Source organism: Anolis sagrei, chromosome 2, assembly GCF_037176765.1.
Source record: "Anolis sagrei isolate rAnoSag1 chromosome 2, rAnoSag1.mat, whole genome shotgun sequence".
Classification (NCBI taxonomy): Eukaryota; Metazoa; Chordata; class Lepidosauria; order Squamata; family Dactyloidae; genus Anolis; species Anolis sagrei.
Genome location: NC_090022.1, coordinates 43713953 through 43730962, shown reverse-complemented (window position 1 = coordinate 43730962; position 17010 = coordinate 43713953). Strand labels below are relative to the sequence as shown.

Genomic DNA, 17010 nt, shown 5'->3' with positions numbered 1-17010 from the left:
GTAATTGTTTCGTAATTATTTCCGTATGTCTGGTGCAAGTTTTAGGGTTGTTGTTTGTTTTATCAGTGATAAAAAATAAATTATCACACCAACAGTCAACAACAGAGGGAGAGGGAAGCTTCAGAAGTTCCCCCTGTCCCATTTGGAGGGTTTTTTTAACATATTGCGCAATTGCGTCCGCCATTAATGAATCGATTCATAATTGTTTCGTAATCGTTTCGTAATTGTTTCGTAATTTTACGAAATTTCGTATATTTCGAACTTTTTTAAAGGAAAATTTCGGAATTCTTTTAAAAAACGAAATGCAAAACCCCCCTAAAAACGAATCGAGTTTAGAAACAAATTTTTCCGTGGTTACCCAGCCCTAGTGTATAACAGAAGAACACAAATATTTGTAGACTAGGAGCCTCCAATATTTTGTCTTATTATAAAACATCTCAGGGAAATGCAAACATGATTCTGACAGTGGCAGTGTGGGTAAGGATAATACTTTAAATCCTACCATGTCAGAATCTTAGTATATGTATTTCCTATAATTCTGTGCCAAAGAATCATAAGGCTGTAGACATGGACCTCAGAACATGGAAACAGCTGGGCCTTGAGCCCATCTTGAAATTATTAAGCAAGATTGGACCACCATGACATCCCCCAGAATTATAAGTATGGAGTGTGTGAAATGACTATGTCCCACAAAATGTGTTATTTTTTTCAGTTTTTCAAGTTGCTTCAGTCTTTGCACCCTAACTTGGGAGTAAATTATACTGAACAAGTGGAGAAGACATCTTACTACGAAAATATGACTGAATGATAATGGAAGGATTAAGGAATTTGGCTTCCTCACTGTGTTTCAGACACTATGATAGTGTGATATCCTGACTGAACATCCCAGTTCATAGCAGAAGGTAGACATTGCCCTTGTTGTTCATTGGCTGGTTGTGCTTCTATAGAATGGTAGTCAGCTAAGCACACAAGTTCTCTTTCTTTCTCTCTCTCTCATGTCATGCCACCCACAGAAAATGGAGGACCTTGTGCAACTATATATAGACCAAGTTTTGCAAAAATACATTGTTATTCACTTCCTTCTTCTGAAGGGACTATAGACCAAGTTTTGCAAAAATACATTGTTATTCACTTCCTTCTTCTGATTGGCTATGGTCAGGTTAAGGAGGAAAAAAATGCTTGCCGCTGCTCTTGTTAATCATTATTAGCCAGTAACCACCAGGCTCCACCCTTGGGGCAGTGGAGTGAAAAAGATAAGTCCGAATCAACAGATCTTTCTCTAATTTATCTGAAAGATTAAGCGGCTTGTTTTTTGTTTTGTTTTGAAGGGATCCTTCCTAGTCTGTTTTTGGGTAGCTAGGCTGCCAAATCAATGAAATTATCTGAAATCCAAATCGACACCCGTATCAGCTATCTCCCTCTCCGCTTTCTTTTTCAAGCATTTTCTAAGCAACCACCTGAATGGCCTTAGGTATTTCAGATGTGTCGTGAGTGTGACCAAAGCTTATCTTAACATACTGGCTGCTGTTATGTCTATTTATTTATTGTTTCCATTCTTTTAAAATTTATCTCTGCATCTTACTTGTTTACCATTGTTAGTCACATTGATAGCAATTTTCGACTGAAATCTGGCATACAAATTTAATAAAATACATACATAACTACAGGCAGTTCATGAATGAATCTGAGGTTACTTAAATAAATCTGAGGTTCACTTATTACTTATGATTGCAAATATGCCAACTGGTAATGGATAACAAGGAGAAGTACAACTCTGCTTCTCAATTGTCTTGTGATAGAAATAGAGGAGAAATACACAAATCTCTCTTTTGCAATAATCATTCAGTGGTGTTCAAAGGTATACTGGGTTTTGTTAATCCCAGCAAGTATCTCTTTCCTACATAAGGAAGGATTACACTGCTAGCCTTTTGTTGTTCCAGATAGATCTTTTTATTAAAAAGTAGAAGAAAAGATGCTCTTTACTTTTTTGAATTTAGCTTAATGCCCTTCATTGTCTGCTGATCGCATTTAAGATTCTGCCTGAGTGAGACCTATGCTGAACTTTCCTGAAATGCCAATGGACTCCCTGCAGAAGTCACAGGCGTGATAAAGAGTTCCTCCAACTTTCAATAGTTTCACTGTTTCAAAGTAACAAGATGAAATCCAACAAAAGAAATCTGAAGAAGTTTTAATTAACTAGGTCATCCAATGGCCATTTTGCAGCAGAGAAGTGGAAACAAAAGAAGAAATGGGAACTAAGAATCATAGGCTTGGAAAGAAGTGCTTTCATCTTTCTAAGTATTACCTTAAAGAAGAATTTTTAACACTCTCTTCTTCCCCACTTCTGTGATTACAGATTATTTAGTATTCTCCCTTTTCTCATTTTTAGAAGAAAAAAAAGAAAGATCATAAAGGTAGGAGATTAGAAAGGCATCAAAATATTCTATTTAGTAAAAGTGCAAAATCAGCTAAGATCCCTTCTTCAAAAGCAGACAAAGCCACCAACCAACCTAGGAGATTTCTAATTCTTTTAACTATAAGAGATTCATGTTGTCCTTCAAGCTGAAATATGAAGATAAGAAACTTGGAAAAGCCATGTTGGATCAGATCAAAGGTATTATCCACATTGGTGAACTGGTTAATATTCCATTCACACAGTGGTCTTCTGTTGACAAAGTGGCTTTTCTCAGGATTGTTGCCTACCTGTCCTTGTTTCTCTGTATAAAGAAGGCAAAGGGCAAATAGTGTGGAGAGAAATATCATTTGAAGAACGTGGGTTAATGAGGAACTCTAAGAGTCAGACATCTTGGGGTTGGAAACTAGTTAAGGGCTGAAGCTCCTTGGATAATTGCTAAGAACCCCTTCTCTTTGTGAAGGTGAAAAACTTCACCATCTCTGGTGTTGTGCCTCCTCAAGTTGCCACCACATTCCACATAACAAGAGGCATGAATGGAGTGCAAAAGGAAGAGGAAGGCATGTCAAACCAACCCTGACCAGGGCTGCTTTTCACCTGGAAACCTATGCCCTCACCTTGGAAGAACATGTGGATCAAGAATAGGGCTTCACAGTCACCTATGTATCCATCATGAAGAGACTACGCTTGGAAGGCCATCACACTTGGACAATGAGGGATTGCCTAAGTAAATAAGTAAACACTTAGTTCTCAATGACATCATCAGAAGACTTCCGAGGTATCAGGTTTTGACTCAGAAACATTAGCGCCTAGCCGCATTCAATACTTTAAATGCCAAATTAATTTGAAATGAGAAGGTTATAGCTGGCATGTGATCTAATTGCTTATGTCTGTTTTGTACCACATGCCAGCTGTAACCTTCTCATTTTCAAGTCTTAGAATCATAGATTAATAGAATAATAGAGTTGGAAGAGACCTCATGGGCCATCCAGTCCAACCCCCTGCCAAGAAGCAGGAATATTGCATTCAAAGTCAATTTGGAATTTCTATGCAAATGTGTTGTGTCCTGTTCCAGATGGGAAATATACAACCAAATTCAGGAAGAGCAAAGATTGTCAGAACTACCTAGAGAACTTTGTTGGCTCAGCTTTGGGAGGCTGAATGATGACTTGGGAAGTACAAAGATCTTGTAGTATCTTAACAGTGAATGAAGTTGGTAACATAAATGTTCATTAAATAAGCATACTTCCTCAGAGGCAGCTGAAGAATTGGATGGTCTACAAAAGTTTGTGCTACCAATTTTATTCTCTCAGTGTCTAAGGTGTTATAAGATCCCTGTATGTCATATCCCAGACTAACATGCTGGGAATGAAAATAAGCTTGTGAAAGTCATATGAATGTTTCCCTAGTGTTAATATAGTTTTATTTAGCCAAAAGAGAAAGTGTTCCAAGTTATTCTGCTGAGTAGTCTGAAATTTTGCATGCACTTTCATATCTCACTGGATGATGCAAGATGTGATGACTGGACACATGAAAGGAAATCTATGTCTTTGATTTCTGTCACTTCGCCCATTAGTCAGAAATAGAGCTGAAGCGATTAATTGAAGTGAGCAGTTGAGAATCAATCATGTTGGTCCACTAAGTAATATCACTGTGCCATCAAGAGAAGAGATCAATTTGTATTCATTTTGCTTTTATGCAGAATGTGTTTTAGATACCTCACATTACTCTGATTCTAGTGTCAACACCCACAGAATTCTCTTTAAATAAGACCTGGAAGTAGAATAGGAGTTTGATAGGAATATAACAAATGCTCAGAACGGCAGGGGATGCATGTGAAAAAGAAGAAACAAAATTAAAATAAGGGGGGGGGGGGGAGAGAGAGAGAGAGAGAGAGAGAGAGAGAAAAGGTGGGAGAAGAAAATATTTCTAAAAGAGCAACAGAAGAAGGAAGTAATTTACTCAGACTGGAGTTCAAATCCCAAATAAGATTATATTTTACTGAGCGGAAAATTGGGTTACAAACCTAAAGTAATCATGCACAAATCTAAAAGTAATATATTAATATCTTAAAGTAACACTTTGAACCCTAAATTTATAAAGTATTAAATTTAAAATTTTAATTTGAGGTTTAAAAGGTTTTAAAATATGAATGTAAACATCTTAAACAAAGATGCTGCCAGTAGTAGAGTTTGTTATCACAGAATCATAGAGGTGGAAAAGACCACCTGGGCCATCCAGTCCAACCACCTTCCTTGCAGGAAAAGCACAATTAAAATACCCCTGACATCCAGTCCAACCCCCTTCCTGGCAGGAAAAGCACAATTAAAGTACCCCTGACAGATGGCTATCCAACCTCTGTTAAAAACCCTCCAGTTTACCTGTGGGACTGCATCTCCCTTTACGAACCACTGGAGAAATTAAGATCCTCTGGGGAGGCCCTGCTCTCGGTCCTGCCACCATCACAGGCACATTTGGCAGGGACAAGAGACAGGGCCTTCTCAATGATTGTCCCCTGGTTATGGAACTCCCTTCCTGGCAATATTAGATCAGCCACCTCCCTCCTGTCCTTCAGAAGGATGGTGAACACCTGACTGTGGAACCAAGCCTTTGGGGCAGTGTAATGAGGCAAAATGGTGTCCTGAGATGGTTTGTAAGCAACTTTTGATGTGGATATATGTGATTTTAATGTTTTTATATATTTATGGTTTCATGTCCTGGCATTGAATGTTTGCCATATATGTTGTGCTCTGCCCTGAGTCCCCTGCGGGGTGAGAAGGGCAGAATATAAGTGTTTTAAATAAATAAATAAATAAATAAATAAATAAGGAAGGGTCATCCACCATACTCTGGGGCAGAGAGTGTCACTGCTAAACAGCTCTTATGGTCAATAAGTTCTTCTTAATATTCAAGTGGAATCTCCTTTCTTGTAATTTGAACCCACTGCTCTGTGTCCAAGTCTCCAGGGCAGCAGAAAACAAGCATACTCCCTCTTCCTTTCAAATATTTAAACATGGCTATCATGTCTCCTCTCAACCTTTTTTTCTGCATGCCCAGTTTTTTAAGCCGCTCCTCATAAGGCATGGTCTCCAGACCTTTGATCATATTAGATAGCCTCCTCTGGACACCTTCCAGCTTGTCAATATCACTCTATAATTGTGGTGCCCAGAATTGGATGCAATATTCCAGGTGAGATTTGACCAAAACAGAACAGAGGGGCATCATGGCTTCCCTTGATCTAGACACTATACTCCTTTGATGCAGCCCAAATTCCCATTGGCTTTTTAGCTAGTGCATCAAACTGCTTGGCTCATGTTCAACTTGTTGTCCATTATTTATTTATTTATTTTGGGTACTTTTACCCCGCCCTTCTCAACCCCCGAGGGGGGACTCAGGGCAGCTTACAAAAGGCACAATTCGATGCCTATACAAAAATTATACATAGTGTACAAAACCATAGTTAAAACAATTCTCACAGTTAAAACAATAATAACAATCAATATACATCACATCATATAAAAACTATTCACATGCTCAGCGTTCATCTTTCAGAGTTCCAAATTCCATTCCATTAGTCATTTCCTGGCCATTCTCAAAGTCCTTTCTTTATCTGCACGATTGTCCGAATGCCTGGTCCCAAATCCATGTTTTCAGTTTTTTCCTGAAGGAAAGGAGTGATGTCGCTGATCTAATTTCCCCGGGGAGCGAATTCCACAGGTGGGGGCCACCACCGAGAAGGCCCTGTTCCTCGTCCCCACCAACCTCACTTGTGATAGAGGTGGGGTCGAGAGCAGGGCCACCCCAGAAGATCTTAGACATTAAGACTCCAAGATCTTCTTCACATTGACTGTTGTTGAGCCAGGCATCACCCATATGATATAACTGTACTTGGTTTGTGAATCTCCGATATAAAGCAATGAGGTGGCACCAAGACAACAATGCCAATGTGCATATAGCCACCTGATGGCAATTGCCTCTTGTACTCACTCTCTAAAAAGGTCTTGGAAAAACCATAATGCCAGGTGGAACAGGCTAGAATAGGCCAATGAATCATGAGTAAAGAAACACCATTTATAACTAGTTCTGAAGACATTATTATGACCCATATATACAGGAACTACAAAACAGTTTATAAAGAGAATATCAAAATACAATACATTGATAACAAAAGATTAAAAACTCAACAGAATAAAGCTTCAGAAAAAAAATCAACAGAAAAGAATGACCCATCACAAAACAACATGCTATATATCTCTGACACCATGGGCATATCATGATATCGTGTTAATAGTATGATAGAATGTTTTCTTGTCACCACAAATATCTAAAAAACAAAATGCTATTTACATTCAAAATGATAAGCCATTGTGCCGGAACACCTCTCCATGTATAAAAAAAACCTACAGCATTACAATGGGAAGAAATTTTGCAAGATCTAAATTCAGCAGACCTGATTACTCAGCCATTCAATTAAGTAATATCTGTGAAAATCTGAATCAATTTTACATATAAACACATGGTTATATCCTGTTGCACTGAAAAATTGGTTCTATGAACTGGAGAGTGAATAGCAACCCACTATGAAGAAATTTGCAGCTTATGATATGGCATGGTGATCAGGTGTTCAAAGAAATAGAGAAAGCAAACATAACAATGAATGAGTCAACTCCCTCTATCTTCATGAGCAGAACTTTGGTACCAGATTTGATAAACTATTTTCCAGAATTAGAAGAAAGAAAGTTTTTTAGGGTCACCTTTTGCTTTGTTTTAGAGACTCTGTGCCTTTTTTCCAGGTAATAGCTGCTTTAGGAGAAGCATCTGGTTTACATTCAATTGTGATTTCACCATCCATGTGGACAACAGAATTTTTTTTCATAGGATTTTTGGAAAAATCAGGGGCAGAAGCTAGAAAGAATAGAAAAACCAGCATTTCTTTTTTAAAAAAAACACATTACTTTGTTTATAACTTAATCAGGCATTTTATCAATTACACATGCATACTCTGGAATCCAGTTAATGGCATATGCAAACTCCATCTTATGCTTTTATGTTTTGTTTTCTTTGTTCCTATATCTGCAATGTTCAGCATCATTGTTGCTCTATGCAACATTTAGGATTCTCTGTTGCTCTATAATAGCCTTTTGACAGGCCATCCTGTACCTGATGATCAAAGGGGAGTGTAAAGGCATGTGACTATATTTCCATAACTATATGAAGACTAATGATCCACATAGACCTCTGAAAGGCATCAGCTGATCTTGGCAAAAGTCCTATATCTGACTCTGCCAGAAAGTTTTCACTTTTTATTGCAATCATTTTCAGTGTTTATTAGCAAACGAATGGCCATTGTGGGAGAGCCTTAGATGGACATTGCATGTTATACTCATATACTCAATCATATAGGATCTTTGCCTAAATGAAAAAGCCTGTCCAGGTAAGTTTAGCTACTGATAAAAAGAAGGAGGCCCTTACAAAAGGTCAAATCCCAACAGGAACTGGGACTTTTAAATCCAGTTTCTCTTAGGATTGTGGCCTGACACCTGCCCCAAAATGTATGCTTTCCCTGGAGCGGGGGGGGGGGGGGGGGGCTAGTTGCTCTCCTTGGACAACCAGAAGTTGATCCAGAAGGGCATCCAGCCAGCCTCCTGTTTTCCCAGGCCCCTCAGTGAAAGAAAAAGCTAACAACATGTCAAAATGGTGTGTCAAGAGGTTTGGAGAGGGGAGGGTGGATTGCTGAGGGGTCTGAGCATGCAGCCAGGTCACCCAGTAAAGTTTTGGAGAAAATGAGAGGCTGGAAGGGGAGGGTGGAGGATTGATCCCTGGGATTGTGGAACGCAGCCCCTGGACTCAATCCCTAGAGACCCAGCACCTCAACAGATCTGGACCTTTCAGTAAGATCTGGATTTGTTATTTAATGTGGAGTAAACTGGGAAATGTCAGTTTAGTCTGGATTAGTCTGGGTTTACCTGAGGTGTCTTTTGGACACCTCAGGTTAAACCATGATGGGTTGTGGGTTTTGGCTCTGTAGGGAAGGGCCCTGACTAGCAACAGGACAGTATAAAACCGCATATTGTTCCATTGTCAAAGTCCAATATAGACACAGGACATATAAGAAAACTGATTTGACCATGATGCTATACTCAAGTGGCTCTAGACTTGGGTAGGAATACATGTAGGGCAGACATATTATTGATCACTGACTTTTTTTCTTATATATCAAATGCTCCTTTATATCTCTTTTCCCTAAATTGTCTACTCAGTAAGACTAGTTTGTTTTGATAAATCATATACATTTATTTCATATTTCAGTCTTCCCATTTTAGCAAGTCATTTTTTCAGGCACCATTAACTTACCAATTACTCTTAATTCAGCATTGGAATATACTGAGCCATATTTGTTTTCTGCAACACATTGATATAGGCCAGAATCTGAAATGTTCAGCATAGTTATAGTGAGGGTTCCATTCTCAATTTGAATTCTTTCCTTAAAAGCAAGAAAGACAATGTTATTTTTGGTTAGTTATTTTATTTACTTATTTGTAACATTGATATATTCTTTTACTCCAGTCCAAGATAGAACGAATGCTTGTCCTATCCACTTTATCCCCATAAAAGTCTATGAGGACCGTTAAACTGAATCAGATATATCTCAAATCCTGGACCAAATTGGGGATACACAGATGCATACCAGCTTCTAAATTGATCAGATCAGACTGATTAGCATGGCATAATGCAAAGCAATTTTGACTGATTCACCAAAACTGTAGGGGAAATAAGGGGAGAAATAAAGGGGAAAGCAGAGTCTTGGCTTTCTGAACAGCTATCAACAGGTAAATGAAAGAATCTAATCAATTATGTCTAATCACTGCACTTATGTGAAGGAAATTTGGAATCACTGAAGCCACACCATCCATTTTCCCTTGATCTTTTCCGTACTTTAGGAGTTTTAGCTGCTAATATCAGTTCATTGAACTGTTATGTTAAGGGTTCAAATGTATGTTGTTAGCTGAACTAGCTAAGTCTGAAACTGTTTTGCTTTCCAAATTCTTTCATTGGATTGACAAGTCCAAATTAGGCCTTGTTGATGGTGTATGAATCTGTGTTTTGATTAGTGAAATTAACTGTCCCCAGGTGGCTCTGGTTATTTTTATGTGTATTCATTTTAAAAAAAAAAACCAAATTGTGTGTGCTCAGTCATCAGCAATTTTTTAAAATTGTTTTCTTCTTTGTAAAATAGCAAATAGCAAAATGTACAGGTGAAAATAGCGAATTGTACAGGTGCAAAAAAAAAGGTCACACTGAAGGTATCCATCTGAAACTTAATTGGGACAATCCTCATTTTAACATTTAGCATGTTTCCAATTTTTAAACAGATATTTGAGGTGAAAAAAATCACTGTGATTTCCCAACATGATGGAATGGGAGATGTGATTATCTGGATTTCTGAACTTCTCAGCAGTCATAGGAATAACGCTTCTCAAATTAAAACAAACAAACAAAACATTTCCTCAGCACTCTAGGTGTCCCTTGGAGGATTCCCCTCCTGGTTCTGACCCATTCCAACCTTGCTTAGCTTAAATCTTTGATGAGAACACAGCCTCGGGTTGCCTGGTTGGTACACAGCAATCTAATTAACAGCATTCCATTACTTATCCACTTTTGACTTCCATGGAGCTGGCTACAAATATCTTCTGCATACTTAGTTGTACCTGCAGGCTGTTTTTGGTCCTCAGGGTCAATTCTACACACACACACACACACGCACTTTTCCCCTCACATACATACAAAATCCTGTGAATTGAAGCATAATAACACAGGCATTTTATTTCATATGCTCATCTCTCTAGTGCTTCTTAGATGATTTTTTAAAGGTTACATAAGCAATCTAGTAAATAAATATTCACAAGGGGGCTACATCAAATGTATGTTGAGGGGAATGAAAATCCTTGCTAATGGAATTGCACTTTATTATACCTTTGCACCACATTTTGCAAAGCAATTGCACAAGCGTTTGCGCAAAAAAAAAAGCAATGTTATTCTGTTGTGCAAGGCATTGACAGGGGAAAATCGCTCATCATCCAACTGGCTTGAATTTAATTTTAGTTCAGTGCTACTCAGCATTTTTTTTAAAAAAAATGTGGTGTGGAGAGAACAGACAGAGCAAAATTGTTCACTCTCTCATGTAATGCCAGAATTTAGAAGTACTCTACAAAATTGATTGATGATAGATTCCAAAGACAGTAATTCTCTACACAACACATAATTATTTTATAGAATTTATGCCATAAGACATGGTGACAGCCACAAGCTGAGATAGTTTTAAAAAGGTATCGTTAAAAAATCATGCGGGATAGGGTTGACAGCAGCAGTTATACATCCAGATAATTAAATGAAGTGCCTATATTAAAAAGCAGTATCAAAATGAATTCCTCTCAAGGAAGACAAAAATTTGTGAAATTGGCTCCATATTCCTGGAGGCATTTTTGTTAAAAATGAAATCTAACAAGGGCAGGGGAACTGGGGTACCCCAGAATGTTCCCAGACCCCACAACTGATTGAAATAATTATGTTATTGTTCTATTATATACCAAAGGAAAGGCAATCTCCAGTCTATCAAATATGGATTAGCATTCAGTATATCTATGAGAGATTTTGAAAGAGAGAGAAAGCTTCAGAAAAGAAAAAAATGGATGCATATTTTGAACAAAAGTTAAAATCAAATATAGATTTTACCTCTGGTGATAGTGGCTGGCCATTTTTAAGCCAATGGTAAGAAGGCATTGGTTTTCCAGTTGCTTTACATTCCCATATGAATGTGTCATAAAGAGAGACATGGGCATTTTCAAGGCCTTTATTCCATTCAGGGAGTGCTATTCAACATAAAAAGAGAAAATTGTTGTAGCTATTTTTTATTCTAATAATTTGCCCTCCCTCCTTGCATTTTTACACATGTAATGCCTAAAAATATAAAATGTGTACAAATACAAATTTTAAAATAGCTTTCTGCTTGTGTTATTAAGACAGTATCAATTTAAAATCCTGGGCTATATCTATAGCTAGTCATAATTTGAATTCACCTGCTGAAACCAATGGATTTACATTGGTTATTATTATCAGAATGGTAATGAAGCAATATCCTTTTTAAAAATAATAGTTGATGATCTGGTGCACCAACACTACATTATTAAATAAGTTTTATAACATGTTTAGTAACATGTCTTTATCTAATAATTCCTGGGACTTAAATCCCTGGATTTCTAGTTTGGTGAGGGATGTGACATATTCCTCCTAATAGCTATAATTCAGAGGAATGGACTACAACTTTCTAGCAGAAGCATCCTTGTATTTCTAGTTTGGTGAGGGATTATGCGTTCTCTCCTTCAGTGGTCTAGTGCTGTAGTTCAGTGAAATGGCTCTTTAATAGAGAAGTCTAATAAATAATAATAATAATAATAATAATAATAATAATAATAAAATAAAACTTTATTTGTATATTGCCCTATCTCCCTGAAGGGACTCAAGGTGGCTTCCATCATATAAAGCAAAACATTCAATTCCATTCAAAGTCCAAGTACTTCACCAAAGAGCAAATATCAGAATCCTATAAGATGGGGCCATGACAGTTGAAGTAGTATCAACAGCCACCACTAAGTACCAAAATGTTGTTACAGCTGGCTTAAGTACAGCTACAGGTAATTACCACAGAAAGAAAAAAGGTGTCCTTATAATAAGCAACCTGAGTTGCTGATGCTCACTCTAATAGAACTAGGATGAGCAAATACCATATTTTCGACTATTTATTAGTTTACAGATCAACCTACTAGGGAAAGCCTGTTAACTATTAACTCTTAAAGATACAAGAGCTCTGTCCCATTTTCAACCTAGCAACTTTATTGGTATAACATATAAAGACTAAGCAGGCAACTTGAGACCATTTAAATGTTGTTGAAATGCAAATCCCAGACTTTCTGTCTATTGGTTGTACTAGCCGTAGCAGATGAGAGTTGTAAAAACAGGAGAGCCACCTGTTGTCCAGGGCAGAAATTTAAAATTACATACAATTTTCCTCACCATATAGAAATAGTTGGCCTCTTGCAGCATTTCTTCCTCTAACATTTCCTGCAATACATTCATAAGTAGCTTCATCTTCCTGTTGAAAATTTGGGATTTCAAGGATTCCTTTGGATGTGCTTATTTTTCGAGACAATGGGTTCCCATCGATTCTCCTCCAACTGATACTAGGAACTGGACTAAATGAATAAAACTTATTAGGAACATATGAAACTTCAGTCCTTTTTAATATGTATAAACAAGACATGGGTTCTGAGGTAAAGCAGTGATATATTCTATCTGGGTGTGACTCAGCAAGAGGCCGGAACCGAGAACATCACTATCCAGCTCTCTGTTGTTTGCTCATGTACTTCTTGTAAACAGATTGCAGCCCCAGACCCATTCCAGCCTTATGTGACTCAGCAATCTGCAAAGAGGAAGCAAATATATGGCTGAGTCCACAAGGCCTGGATGGACTTGCTCCTATTTTAATGTGTTAGATGTTGTGTAGATAGATAATGGTAGGTTTGGGACTGTTACACAGCTGGTCCTGAGAGAGCCAGCTGGAAGACTAGATAGTAGGGTTGTGTGATTTGGGTAAACCAGGATCTGTTTCAGTGTCTTGGATTTCGGTGGGGTTCCTGTTGCATTTTTCGGGAGCCTTCCAAATAAAGGAAGACGGAAATCCATTTTTGACTTGGGAAGCCGAAAGATATGTTTTTGATCCAACCCATTGGTGGCAATGGTGGGAGCTTCTCAGGCCCACCTTCCTGTCATTTTAGGCATTGTTTGGCCTTATATTCTTGATAAAGAACTGGGTTAAAAGCACCATAGTTAAGATTTTCCTTTGGTTTTTTCAATGAAACATTGATTTATGGCAAGACCTTAAGATAGCACTCTCTCTGGGATCCTTTCTCTTTGATTTGTTATGGAAACCTAGATTTATGTCAAGGGGTTAAGATAGCACCTTATCTGAATCCTTTCCCTTTGGTTTTTCAAGAGAATCTGGATTAATGGCAAGGGCTTAAAATAACACTCTCTCTGGGATCCTTTTCCTTTAGTTTTGCAAAGAAACCTGAATTTATGGCAAGGGCTTAAGACAGTGGTTCTCAACCTGTGGGTCCCCTGATGTCTTGGCCTACAACTCGCAGAAATCCCAGCCAGTTTACCAGCTGTTAGGATTATCTGGGAGTTGAAGGCCAAAACATCTGGGGACCCACAGGTTGAGAACCACTGGCTTAAGATAACATATGTAGCTGAAAGAAACCAAAAGCAGTTACCTACATTGTATGGGAGAAAATCTTCTCCCGTACAATTTGCTTCAGACACAAATTGGGGGCGGCTCCTCCAGCTTGCCAGAACTCGTCTAGCAACCATCACCCAGAGCACTTTTTCATCAGCCACCCCAAGACTGTGGAACAAACTGCTGGAAGAGCTCTGACAGCTAAATGAGTTGTCAGAATTAAAAAAAAAAACATCTAAAAACCTATCTCTTCTGGCAAGCCTACCCAGCCACTTTTAAGCATGAATTTTAAACTTGTGCCCCGTGTTTAATATCTGTTCTGTGTATTTTAATATGCACTTTATAGAAATAAGTTCTAATATGTATATTTTATAGAAATACATTTTAAGATGAGTATTTGATGAATTTTAACAATGTTTATGTGCTTAATTTTTTCGGTTATTCCATAACCCGCCTTGAGCCAGGAGGAGAGGTGGGTAAGAAATAATAATAATAATAATAATAATAATAATAATAATAATAATCACACAAGACCTCTTGGTCACAAATAGCTCCCATTTGCTTTCCTCTCCAGCAAAACTATGGTGCCAAATTAGCTGGAAAATCAGAGATTCTCCTTTAATATGGGAATTGAATGTTTGTTCGAACAGAGTTTTTCAGAGTTTTTGTTTGTTTTAAAGCTTTCCATTATTTTCTCAAATTTTGGCAATGTGGGAGTTGCAGTGGGGATTCTAAGTTTCTGGTGGAAATTGGCTCCTAGACTCAGCAAAGTTATCTACTTCCAAACATTGTACTCTCTGGAATTGTGGAATTATTAATTAGCAAAATGAACTAAAGTACTCCAAAAGTATTCCAAGCTCTTCTATGGAATTGAGTATTCTAGATAAACGTGGTGTTCATCTGTGATTCAAGACATCATTGTTTTAAGAATATATCTTGAGAACTGTGAGGAATAATGAAAACCTATCTACAATCAGAATAATGGCTTATAAATTTCAGCGTTCCATTCCCAGAGTGACCACCTTAGATGTCTATGAAAATTTCACAAGCAGTATATGATGGTGGAAGCAACCACTGCAGTGCTTAATATTCTTCATCAATCGATATAAAGCAGAACTATAGTGTCAAAGTGAAGATTATATAAAACCATCAATTACTTCTTTTTGCCAACTTTTGTTACTCCCTTTTTGTTAATTTGCCTACTCTTCTGCCAAAGTATAATCCAAGTCTATGACCTTGTGGAATTCCACTGTTAAGCTATACCCTATGTGACAAGGTACTTCTTTTTAGCTGTTTTGATTGTCTCATAATTCAACTTCATTGGAATACTATGTTATGAAATGGCATCCTCCATTAGATTAAAATTCTTTACTCAACAGAATGGGAAGCTAGCTAAATTCTGCGCTTCACAGCCAAAAAGGACAATATTGCTTGGGACGATATATAAAATTGAACCCAAACATAACATTGATGGTATGTTGTTTTCAAAGTCTACTTTTTCTTTCACTTAATCCAATGGAAAATTAGCAGACTGAGCTAGTGTGATTGACTCCACAAAGCTATTAAGAAAATATACTTTCTTCTTGATATGGATATGACATTTTGATGAAATGCTCTCCTTAATCTGTGTTTAGTCTGTTGTGTTATAATATTTCTGTACTTCATTGTTTTTCTCTTCATTTCTATGCTCTTCAAATCCCTGCTAATTTTGTTTTTTATTCCTGATTTACATGTAAGTGAGCAAAATACTTGAAGTCCATAATCCTCAGTTACAATAATATTCTTAGTTGTAAATTTCTCTTTCCTTAACACTTCAAAATAGGACTAATTAACCATAAATAGCACTTTGTGAACAGTTCTGCAGTTGTGGATTTTAATGTAACAACTTTGATTGAAATTCCTCTTGATGCCTATAATACTTATTGAGAGGTGCCTGATTCACATAATTGTTTTAAGCATAGTGTGATTTACTTTCCCCATCCCCAAACCTACTATATATGTGTAAAATGAGTCATAAGTGAGACAGCATGAGCATGCACTATGATAAAAATACACATTTTACACCTCAATCCTACACAGACCTTCTCAGAAATAATTGCCAAGAGTCCCACACAAGTAAGTGGGTAAAGGATGATAGCTTTAATATACTACTGCATGTTTTCCTAACATAGCTTAAATGTCATAAATGATTTTTTTTTGTTCATGCTGACTGTTTTCAATTACTTCCTCACCAAATGCAAAATACCACCAGAGTTAGAAAACAAAGGACTGGGGTATTGCTTAAAGAATCATTGTGTTGGAAAATGAATCAAAGAGGGTGGGATGCATTTTTTCTGCAATGGTTAAATAACAAGATAATACCTCTTCGATTTTATATATAAAAGACTAGCAGTTGAATCTTTTTTCAACATAGGAAAGCTACTATGCCTAAAATCGTAGGTTGCAGAGCATGGGAAGATGTGTATAACATATAGCTGCCTCCTCTAATACATTAGAGGGAAAGAAGAGGAGGCAGGATTCACTAGACATAATCTGCTAGACTGTCCCCACTGCCACCCCCTTTTTCTTTTGTCTTAATTAAATAGTGAGCCTGAGGACAGGGAACCGTTTTAATATTCTGTTAGTTGTAAAATGCCATGTAGAGTGATGACGCTATATAAATAAATTACAATAATGCAATCTCCAAAAGATTGACCTTCTCACACATGTATGATATGTCACCTACTTCAATACATGACCTGGGAGTAAAATAAGGAATCCTAGACCTGAAGGTGTCTAACATAATTTAATTCTAATCCATTCTCTCAGACAAATGGCATTTCAGTATAAGTTAAAAAAAACAACATTTTATTTGAGTAGCTATTACTAATCAAAACAATAAAGCACACCATGGAAAATCAAAAGAAGAAGCTAAGAATTATAAATTACAAGCAAAGGGGTTAAATATGATGAGCAGAAAGAGGGAGAGAGAAAGAGAGGGGCTACAATAAAAACTTTGATTGACTTGCAAGAGTGTACCATTGGTTTACATTTCTATAGCTTTTTATCATTTTTGCTTATATTTAGATCAATATACTTTATGTGATAAAATATTCAAGTGCAAACATGGCTATAAATACTTATGGTTACATAAGGAAACACACAAGGTTCACTTTCATGATATATTATGTCACCAGAACACTTTGAAATATTAATAGCGTTTGCATTTCATGGTTGCCTTTTATGCTGCTTGCAAAGAAAAGAAGGTTGCTTCACCTAAAAGGCTGTGAACATTTCAGAACATCTTTTAACAGGGGCTTTAAGC

At 37.2% G+C, this 17010-nt stretch overlaps 1 protein-coding gene across 4 annotated transcripts in view; it reads right to left on the bottom strand.

Moving 5' to 3' along the window:
* CNTN6 (contactin 6) overlaps positions 1-17010 on the bottom strand; it is a 304683-nt gene that overhangs the window by 65504 nt on the left and 222169 nt on the right. For all 4 annotated transcript variants that reach the window (XM_060766325.2, XM_060766326.2, XM_060766324.2 and 1 more), the window contains 4 exons: positions 12485-12663; positions 11147-11283; positions 8768-8897; positions 7168-7318 (listed from right to left, as the gene is read on the bottom strand). In XM_060766325.2, the coding sequence (XP_060622308.2) occupies positions 7168-7318; positions 8768-8897; positions 11147-11283; positions 12485-12663 (597 nt within the window). The remainder of the gene's footprint in view (positions 1-7167; positions 7319-8767; positions 8898-11146; positions 11284-12484; positions 12664-17010) is intronic.